Here is a 10,555-nt window from a genome sequence, read left to right as displayed (position 1 = left end):
GGGACTGAGCACAAAGGACCAAAAAGAGGAAAAATGGGCACTCTTATTGCCCGGGACAATAGTGTGGTGATTCCCAGGGACAGGGTGGAAGGGGGGAATCAAGGGGTTGGGAGATAAATGGAGACAGAAAATAATAACAAATATGGGTTCCCAAGGAATCAAGAGTTCAAATACTATAGAAATGTTTACCTGAACCTATGTACTCAGGTTGATCAATGTCATCCCTTTCAATTTAATTCATACAGAAAAGAAAAAAGACCAAAAAATAGAAAATATCTATTTTAATATTGCTGTTTTTGTTCATTTTGTTTAATGCTCAAATTGTTCATTACTGGGACGGAAAAGCCGGTTAATTTAATGTAGACCATCCAGGACTGCAGTCTCCGTACGGGTGAACCACACACATAAGAAAAATGGAAGAGAAAAGAAAAGGGAAACAGTGAGTTTAATGCTTGAAGTTTATTCTAAAGAGTGAAAGAAGAAAAGGAACAGGTACAGAAAATAAATGCACTCTCGGGTCCTCAGTGGAATGTCACAGTGCTCTGGGTCTCGGTCCACAAAGCTCAGCGACAGCAAAGATTGTGTAGACGGCCATTGATTGTACAGCTCCCAGAGAGACGCTCATCTCTATTGCATCTGCCATTTCTGCACGTGCAGACGGTGACTCTCTGCAGGGCTGTGGAGGGAACAGGAGGGTCAGGCACGGTGGGTATGGGCATGGGAAGCAGAGGCACAGCCACTATCAGGGACATCTACTCACAGGAGACGTGTCTATTATGAAAGACCATACCTGACGGGTTAAGTTCAAAGGTCACGTGTCTGTGTAAATCACAAGCACTGGCTGACTCTGCGTTGGTCACACAGACCCACGACCGTCTCTGACCCGAGTCCATCACGTCCGTGCTCATTCTGTGCCCCGCCCCCACCCTTCTCTCCCCTCGTGGTGCCTGCTTCTCTCCCCCCCTTATCCCACCTCTGACTGTGAGCCCAGACTCCATGCCCCTCTCACAGGCCCTCTGATGGGGTCAGACCCTGTAGCACATGGGCAGGTGTCACCTGAAGCTTCTCGAGCAATGCGTTCCTCTTCTGTGAAGGAGATGGCCACGTCCTGGTCCTCGGCCTCAGGCTGGTCCTGGGCAGGCACCTGGTCAGCTGTCTTCCACAGGGGCTCAGCCTGGGCCTGAAAGGCCAGGAGGAGCAGGGCAGCGAGGAGGGTGAGGGTCCTCATGATTGAGAGTCCCCTGGAGGTGTGTGTCAGGTGGGAGGGCAGAGTGAGTGGTGGGGAGGGCAGAGCCAGCCTGCACTTATAGTGGGGTGGGCGGGGCTCAGTGACCACAGCGCAGTGAGGGCAGTGGGGCCTCCAACCCTCTTTGATGCTCCTGTCCCCGCCCCTTCGATGCAGCATGCGTCCGTGGGTTCAGTGCCCACACTTGTTTCATGTTGATAGTGATGATGAGGACCTGGTGTGTGTTCTGTGTGCCATCTGCTTGGGTATTTACCTTCTAGTGTTCAAAGAGGACAAGGACTAGAGCTCTCAGTCAGTGAGTACAGAAAACAATGTTCTTCTATGTCTGATGGGCCCTGATCATCTCTTGAGACCCTGACACTTAGACTCAATGTTGACCCAATTGATTAGAGGGCCCTACCTGCAACTGTAGTGTCATCACTACCCTGTGGGGAGGTTATAATATCTTATGTTATAGGCTCCTGCGGTGGAGGGGACAGTGACTCAGGCTCAGGTGAGGTGAGCACATGGGACACGATGGAAGGAGTTGGTGAGAGCAAAGCAGAAGAACACAGTATTAAGGATGTCAGTAGAATCTATACTCATCACAAAAATTGCTCAGCAGTTACTTAAGTTCTTTTATAAAAAATAGCAAAGACAATAAAGTTTCCGCAGACACATTATGAAATTACTGATGTTTTTTATAAAAGTATTAATTTGGCCCTAGGTGTTTGGCCAAGCATGTGGATGTCCCAGATTTGACTTGTTGTCAGGGCACACAAAAGAAATGCCCATCTGCTTCTCCACCCCTTCCTCTCTCGCTTCTCTTTCTCTCTCTGTTTCTCATTTTTTCTTCACCTCCTAAAGCCACGGCTCTATTGAAGTGAGTTGCCCCCGAGTGCTTAGGATGCCTTCATGTTCTCCTCCTCAGGCACTAAGAAGAGATCTGTTGCTGAGCAACGGAGCTACTGCCCCAGATGTGGAAAGCATAAGTCCTAGTGGGCTTACTGGGTGGATTTCAGTTAAGGTGTATGAGGGAGTCTGTCTATGCCTCCTCTCCTCACACCGAATAAGGAAAAAAAAAGAAAAAAAATTAATTTATACACAAAAGAAAAGTTGAAAAGATAGCTGAGTGATGAGAAAGAACACCAGTCCTTCCTCCCCCGCAGTCCTATCTCTGTCCTGCCGGAACCTGCATGGTCCCATGCTGTGTTTTCTATTTCTTTTCTTTTTAAGAAAATTTGTTCCATTGATTTTATGAGAGAGAGCTCATTTACTCTCATGCATGTGAGAGAAACATCAACTCGCTGTTCTGCTAAATGTTTCAATTCCTTGTACATTCGTTGGTTGCTTCCCCTACGTGTCCTGAGGGAATAGACCCACCACCTCAGGGCTCCTGCACGATGTTCTATCCACTAAGACAGCTGACCACGGTCTCTGTCTGTTTGCTTAACACAGGCTTTAGCCTGAACACAGTCATGTCAGCAGGCACAGACCTGCGTAACTGTGTTTACAGTGTTCACCTTCCCAGTGTGATATGTGAAACAATAGCATAACACAACTTTGGAAAAGTAACAGTAAATTTTTATTATTTAATAATAGGCCCTTCTGAGACCTTACACTTCAATCGTCCAAATGTCATTTCTGGTCACTCTGAGTGCAGTGTTCAGGGACATCCAGTGTATTTCTATCAGACATGTGGCTGCCCAGAGCCCAGGCCGGAAGTAAAGAGCATGAAATTGGGGAATCACAGAGCCTGTTAAACACCTTTCCCTGAGGGTGGGCAGTGGTGGGGCTCATATGTTTGATGATTGATGTTGGGGTGAGCTCTGCAGAGGACAATAAATTAATGTCTGTTAGATGTATAAGACCTGTGCTTGGACCCAGGAATCTCCTCCTAGACTTTTATCTAAAGGGATTCAGAAATAGCAAGTGCGTGCTTATAAAATATACTCGTGGGAGTTATGCTTATAACTGAAAATGTTTAGAAATAACAAAATAGTCAGACTTTAATGATAATAAGAGAGCAGTGACTGATGACCTTTAGCTCTGGCCGGATAGCTGGATTGTTGGAGCATTATCAAAAGCTCAGAGGTTGTCGGTTCAATCCCAGTCAGAGCACATGGAGAAACAAATTAATGTTCTTATCCTTCTCTCCCTCCCTGCCATTCTAAACTGAATAAAACATAAACGTTTTAAAAGAATGGTGGCATACGTCACACTGGGACAGTGAACACTGTAAACACAGTTCCGCAGGTCTGTGCCTGCTGATGTAACTGTGTCCAGGCTAATGCCCGAGTTGAGGAAAGAAACAAGGCCCTGGTCGGCTGATTCAGCGGACAGAGCATCGTCCCGGAGCCCTGAGGTGCTGGGTCTATCCCTGGTCAGAACACGTAGGAGAAGCAACCAGTGAGTGCACAAGGAATGGAATCATCTAGAACAGCGAGTCGATGCTTCTCTCACGTGCACGAGAGTAAATGAGCTCTCTCTCACAAAATCAATGGATCAAATTATTTTAAAACAAAAGGAAAAAGGAAACTCAGCATTTTCCGTAGCAGGTTCCAACAGAAAGGAGGTAGGACCGCTAGGGATGAAGCCCTGGTGTTCTCACTCATGACTCAGCTACCTTCTCAACTTTTTCTTTGTGCATATATATATATATATATATATATATTTTTTTTTTTTTTCTTATTCAGTGAAAGGAGAAAAAGCACGGACTGACTCCCTCATGCACCTTAACCAAAATCTATCCAGGAAGCCCACTAGGACCTATGCTTTCCACATCTAGGGCAGTAGCTCCGTTGCTCAGCAACCGATCTTTCTTAGGCCTGAGGAGGAAGACGTGGAGGCATCGTAAGCACTTGAGGCCAACTCATTCCAATGAAGCCATGGCTGCAGAAGGGGAAGAGAAACACACACACAGAGAGAAGCGATATAGGACGGATTAGAGAAGCAGATGGGCCCTTTTTTGTGTGCACTGACCAGGAGTCAAATCTGAGACATCCACACGCTTGGCCAAACAGCTAGGGCAAAATCAATACTTTTAGAAAAAACATCAGAAATCTCATAATGGGTCTGCGGAAACTTTATTGTCTTTGTTTTTTTAATAGAAGAACCTTCGTAACTGGTGAGCAGTTTTTGTGATGAGCACAGATTCTACTGACGTCCTTAAAACTGTGTCCTTCTGCTTTGCTCTGACAACTCCTTCCATCGTGTCCCATGTGCTCACCTCACCTGAGCCTGAGTCACTGTCCCCTCTAACACAGGAGCCTATAACCTAAGATACTAAAACCTCCAGCACAGGGTAATGATGACCCTCAACTTGCAGGTTGGACCCTATACTCCACTGAGGCAACTGTTGAGTATAAGTGTCATGGCGTCCAGAGATGAGCAGGCACCACATTAGACACAGAAGAATGTTGTTCCCTGTACTCACTGACTGAGAGCTCTAGTCTTTGTCCTCTTTGAACACTAGAAGGTAAATACCCAAGCAGATGGCACACAGAACACACACCAGGTCCTCATCATCACTATCAACATGAAACAAGTGTGGGCACTGAGCCCACGGACGCGTGCTGCCATGAAGGGGCGGGGACAGGAGCATCAAGGAGGCTGAGAGCCCCGCGGCCCTCACTGCACTGTGGTCACTGAGCCCCGCCCACCCCACTATAAGTGCAGGCTGGCTCTGCCCTCCCCACCACTCACTCTGCCCTCTCACCTGACCTGCACCTCCAGGGGACTCTCAGCCATGAGGACCCTCGCCCTCCTCGCTGCCCTGCTCCTCCTGGCCTTCCAGGCCCAGGCTGAGCCCCTGCAGGAGACAGCTGACCAGGTGCCCGCCCAGGACCAGCCTGAGGCCGAGGACCAGGACGTGGCCATCTCCTTCACAGAAGAACGCGTCGTTCGAGAAGCTTCAGGTGACACCTGCCCATGTGCTACAGGGTCTGACCCCATCAGAGGACCTGTCAGAAGGGTTGGAGTCCAGGCTCACAGTCGGGGTGGGATGAGGTGGGAGAGACACAGTACCACGAGGGGAGAGGAGGATGGGGCGGGGCAGAGAATGAGCACAGATGTGATGAACTTGCGTCAGATACAATCATGGGTCTGTGTGATCAATGCAAAGTCAGCCAGTGCTTGTGATTTACACAGACACGTGACATTTTCCCTAACCCGGCAGGTGTTGTCTATAGTAAATAGACGGTCAATTCTCACTAGTTCTCCATGAGTCCTGCTGTCCCTCTGCACCTGTGACCATGTCCTCCTGCCTTAACTCCCCTCCCCTTCCTCCTCAGGTCTTCGGAAAATAACCAACTGCCAATGTCGACCTGGATCCTTTTGTAATTTCCTTGAGCGTTTCATGGGGAACTGTAGGATCAACGGCCACCCCGGCAAGCTTTGCTGTCACTGAGCTCTGTGGACCCACACCCAGAGCACTGCGGCGTTCCACTGAAGACCAGAAAGAGCATTTATCCCTGTACCTGTCCCTTCTCTCCTTTCACTCTCAGAATAAACTCAAGCATTAAACTCACTAAATATTTTTTCTTTTCTTCTTCACTATTCTTATCTGTGTGGTCACCCATACAGAGAATTCTGTCCTGAATGGGCTACACTAAGTTAACAGCTTTTGCTTCCCCGTGATACACAATTTGAGTATAACACAGCCACACAAACCAGCCAAAGGAAACATAATTTATTCTTTTTTAATCACCATTAAATCCCGCTCCCTTTTCTTTCACCCTTCCCCCCCACACCATCCCCCAGCCATTGTCACAGTGTTGTCCCTCTCCATGAGTTTTTCTATTTTTTCCCCCTTCTTTGTTCACAATCTCCACCCTGACTAATCCGTGCACCCACTCACAGTGGAAACCCTGCTCTCAAAAACTTGAACAGAGTTCTTATGTAAGATTCTTTCAGTCTACAAAATACAGCCCCCTCATAGTGAAACTCAGAACTGAGACACTTCTGCAGAGTGCACCAGCAGGGGCGGGGACTCCAAGAAAGATGGACCCAAGGGGCATGCTGTTCACTCTTTAGTATTAAGACCGCAGAGGGCATTGATATGTGTAGATATTCTCTAGGACAAGCTGGCATTTCAGTTATGAACACATTTTCATAGATGTATCAAGATGGAGTGAACTAATGCTTCACAGTATCACCAACAGAGAAGGGTAAGAATGACACTAAAACCAGAGTATACTGACCACGGTTGGTAGTCTGAATGATGACCGGAAACCATTACGTAATTCTTCCTGGTCATGCTCAATGACCAGTGAAATAAAGACACTGCTTTGCACACATGGTTACATTAGCTCAAAGTCCCATGAAAGAATTAATCTCAACACTCTCTATATTTTGTGCTTTACTCACAATTTCCATGACACTATCACCAGCAGGACACAAAAGCTCTAACATATGGAAGACCAAGCTTTACAAACTTCAGTAGGAAAAAACAAAATGCAGAAACTAACAAAAATGTTTAAACTACATTAAAAAAACTCACAAAGTATCTGTACAGACAAGAGGAGGATTCCAAGGAGAAATGACACTCTCTGGAAATGATTTACAGTACTTAGGACACAGAGATAATGTCCCAATTTTAAAAATAAATCTTTAAATTCACAGAAATAAATCAACAACTATTTCAATATCCAAACAGATGCTAAAATTGAAAGGACATTCTAAGAATACAAACTCAGGCACTCCTCAGTTGTGGAGATGTGTTTTCCCTGCTGACTCATGACAGAAACAAAGCCAGGACTCATTGGGACAGCAGTTCTTACCTATCAGGTTGGGAAAGGTCCCAGACCTCACAGTCCAGGGAGCAGACTGCTCTCAGCCACTCCAGGTCCCCGGATCCCAGTCCCCAGGACCTGCAGAAAGTGTGAAGTGTGGTCTTCCCGAGTCACAGCAATCTGCCTGTGGGCAGCTCGCAATGTGGGGACACAGCTCACCTGTGGTCTCAGGACGGACACCTCGCCTCTTCCTGCTACGCCGTCCATGTCGAGTTCCTGTCCTCTTCCTGGTCAGACACGGCGGCCACATTCCAGGTGCTCCCATCCTCCATGTGGAAATGTGGAGAAATATAAAACAATAGCCTAACACAACCATGAAGGAGTAACAGTACTTCATTTTATTATTTAAAAAGGGTTCCGTCTCAGACGTTTCATTTCATCAGATCAAACAGCATTTATTGCTCACTCTGAGTGCTAGAGTTTTGGGACATCGGTGTATTTCTAACAGACACATTGGTGCCCTGGGCCCAGGCCAGAAGAAAGGAGGATGAAATTGAGGAATCACAGGGCCATTTAAACTCCTTTACCTGAGGTGGGGGCAGCTGTTGTACTCATACATTTGGTGACTGATGTCAGAGTGACCTCTGCAGAGGACAATAAATGAATGTCTTTTAAACGTATTAGAGGTGTTCTTGCACCTCTAAATCTACTACTAGACTTTTATCCAAAACACAGTCAGACATAGCAAGATGATGTTTTAAAAAGATTCCCAGAGGAGTTACCCTTATAAATGCAAATGTTTAAAGATAACAAAATTATCAGAATATAATAATCAATAAGGAAGACATATCTCACGCTGGGACAGTATAATGCTGTAAAAGCAGGGACGCAGTTCTGTGTGTGCTGACCTAACTGTGTCCAGGCTAAAGCCTGAGTTGAGCAGAGACAGAAGCCCTGGTCAGCTGCCTTGGTGGATAGAGTATCGTCCCAGAGCCCTGAGGTGGTGGGTCTATCCAGGGTCAAGACACGTGGGAGAAGCAACCAATGAGTGCACAGGGAGTTGGAAAACGAGGTGGAATGACCAGTGGATGCTTCTCTCCTGCATGAGCGTGCATGCACTCTCTCATCAAATCAATGGGCAAATTTCTTAAAAAGGAAAGAAATAGGCAACGCAGCATGTGACCATGCAGATTCCGGCAGAATGGAGGGAGGACAGCGAGGGAGGGAGAACTGGCTTCTCCCTCATCACTCAGCTAGTTTTTGAATTACCTCCTGTGGGAACAGATTATTATTTTTTATACCAAACACCAGAGGCCCTGGCCAGTTGGCTCAGTGGTAGAGCAACAGCCTGGCGTGCAGGAATCCTGGGTTCGATTCCCGGCCAGGGCACACAGGAGAGGCACCCATCTGCTTCTCCACCCCTCCCCCTCTCCTTCCTCTCTGTCTCTCTCTTCCCCTCCTGCAGCCAGGGCTCCACTGGAGCAAAGTTGGCCCGGGCGCTGAGGATGGCTCTGTGGCTTCTGCCTCAGGCACTAGCATGGCTCTAGTTGCAACAGAGCGACACCCCAGATGGGCAGAGCCTCGTCCCTTGGGGGAGCGTGCCAGGTGGATCCCGGTCAGGCGCATGCGGGAGTCTGTCTGACTGCCTCCCCATTTCCAACTTCAGAAAAATACAAAAAAGGAAATAAAAAATAAAAACCACCAGAAATCTCAGGAAGGGTCTGCAACAATCTCATTGTCTTTGCTATTTCTACAAAAGGACACAAATAACTGGTGAGCGGTTTATGTGATGAGCACACATTCTACTGATGCCCTTAATACATGTCTACTTGTCCTTTGCTCTGACCAAGTCCTTCCTCATGTCTCACTGTACTCACTGCCTCTGAGTCTGAGTCACTGTCCCCTGTGCCCCAGGAGTCTATCCACCCAGGACCTAAAACCCTCTCTCAAAGGGTAATGATGTTCCTGAATATACAGAATAGATGCTTCACAACCTTGGGGCAAAAGTCTGGTCTAAGGGTCGGGGTCTCCAGAGATGAGTAGAGTTCCATGTCAGACACAGAAGAACGTTGCTCCATGTACTCACTAAATGAGAGCTCTAGTTTTTGTCCTCTTTGAACACTAGAAGGTAAATACCCAAGCAGATGGCACACAGAACACACACCAGGTCCTCATCATCACTATCAACATGAAACAAGTGTGGGCACCGAGTCCAAGGACACTTGCTGCCACAAAGGGGCGGGGACAGGAGCATCAAAGAGTCTGGGAGGCCGGGCGGCCCTGGCCCCAGGCCAGCCAGAGGCCCTGCTGCCCTCACTGCGCTGTGGTCACTGAGCCCCGCCCACCCCACTATAAGTGCAGGCTGGCTCTGCCCTCCCCACCACTCACTCTGCCCTCCTACCCGACCTGCACCTCCAGGGGACACTCAGCCATGAGGACACTCACCCTCCTTGCTGCCCTGCTCCTCCTGGCCTTCCAGGCCCAGGCTCAGTCCCTGCAGGAGACAGCTGACCAGGTGCCCGCCCAGGACCAGCCTGAGGCCGAGGACCAGGATTTGGCCATCTCCTTCACAGAAGAGGAACGTGTCACTCGAGAAGCTTCAGGTGACACCTGCCCACGTGCTACAGGGTCTGACCCCATCAGAGGGCCTGTCAGAGGGGCGTGGAGTCTGGGCTCACAGTCGGGGATGACATAAGTGGGGAGAGAAACAGGCACCATGAGGGGAGAGGAGGATGGGGTGGGTCAGAGAATGAGCACGGTCATGATGAACTCGGGTCAGAGATGGTCATGTGTCTGTGTGACCAACGCAGAGTCAGCCAGTGCTTGTGATTTACACAGACATGTGACCTTTCACCCTAACTGGCAGGTGTGGTCTCCCATAGTAGACACGTCTCCTCTGAGTAGATGTCCCTGATACTGGCTGTGCCTCTGCTCCCTGTGCCTGTCCCCACCGTGCTTGAACCCCTCTTCCCTCTGCAGGCCTTCGGAGAGTCTCCTTCTGCACGTGCAGAAATGGCAGATGCAACAGAGATGAGCGTCTCTCTGGGAGCTGTAGGAAGAATGGCCGTCTATACAATCTTTGCTGTCGCTGAGCTTTGGGGACCGAGACCCAGAGCACTGTGACATTCCACTGAGGACCCGAGAGTGCATTTAGTCTGTGTACCTGCACCTTCTCTCCTTTCTCTCTCCAGAATAAACTCCAAGCATTAAACTTACAGTTTCCCTATTTTTTATGTTTAATTTTTTACATGTGTCGTTCATCCATACAAAGAATTCTGTCCTAAATGGTCTATATTAAGTTATACAGCTATTTATCCCAATAATGTACAATTTGAGTATTACATGGCATTAACTAAACCATCAAAAACAAACATAATTACAGCAAGCTTAACAGACAAAATTTAATCCATTCATAATAAAACTGAAAGGAGAAAGGTGTCTGGAGTGACCCAAAAGGTGTTGATTCAGGAAAAGTGGTTTCAATGGACTGTGTTACATGTTCTTTAATATTAAGATGGGAGAGGGCAGTGATATGTATATTTTCTAGGATAAGCAGATGTTTCAGTCACATGTGCATGTTCCTAGCTATATCAACAAG

The 10,555-nt window shown here is 47.8% G+C and overlaps 1 protein-coding gene and 1 long non-coding RNA gene across 2 annotated transcripts; one reads left to right on the top strand and one right to left on the bottom strand.

Annotated features, from left to right (window-relative positions):
* Window positions 1-444: 444 nt before the first annotated feature.
* LOC136307659 (uncharacterized) lies at window positions 445-1,323 on the bottom strand. The gene is made up of 2 exons (XR_010725979.1): window positions 1,057-1,323; window positions 445-676 (listed from the first exon to the last, which is right to left on the bottom strand). It is a non-coding gene; the product is annotated as an uncharacterized lncRNA (long non-coding RNA).
* A 3,602-nt stretch (window positions 1,324-4,925) lies between these two features.
* LOC136307657 (alpha-defensin 1-like) lies at window positions 4,926-5,758 on the top strand. The gene is made up of 2 exons (XM_066234250.1): window positions 4,926-5,142; window positions 5,518-5,758. Exons 1-2 carry the CDS (start codon window positions 4,974-4,976, stop codon window positions 5,631-5,633), a joined length of 285 nt encoding a protein of 94 aa, XP_066090347.1. The 5' UTR covers window positions 4,926-4,973; the 3' UTR covers window positions 5,634-5,758.
* The last annotated feature ends 4,797 nt before the right edge of the window (window positions 5,759-10,555 follow it).

Source organism: Saccopteryx bilineata, chromosome 6 (assembly GCF_036850765.1).
Source record: "Saccopteryx bilineata isolate mSacBil1 chromosome 6, mSacBil1_pri_phased_curated, whole genome shotgun sequence".
In the NCBI taxonomy this organism is placed as follows: domain Eukaryota; kingdom Metazoa; phylum Chordata; class Mammalia; order Chiroptera; family Emballonuridae; genus Saccopteryx; species Saccopteryx bilineata.
This window is presented reverse-complemented; position numbering and strand designations above follow the sequence as displayed.

Bases quoted from the DNA above. Each gene is read 5' to 3' on its own strand.
- LOC136307657 (XM_066234250.1), top strand. From the start codon at position 4,974: ATGAGGACCCTCGCCCTCCTCGCTGCCCTGCTCCTCCTGGCCTTCCAG. The intron at 5,143-5,517 runs GTGACACCTGCC...CTTCCTCCTCAG, and splicing joins CGTCGTTCGAGAAGCTTCAG to GTCTTCGGAAAATAACCAAC.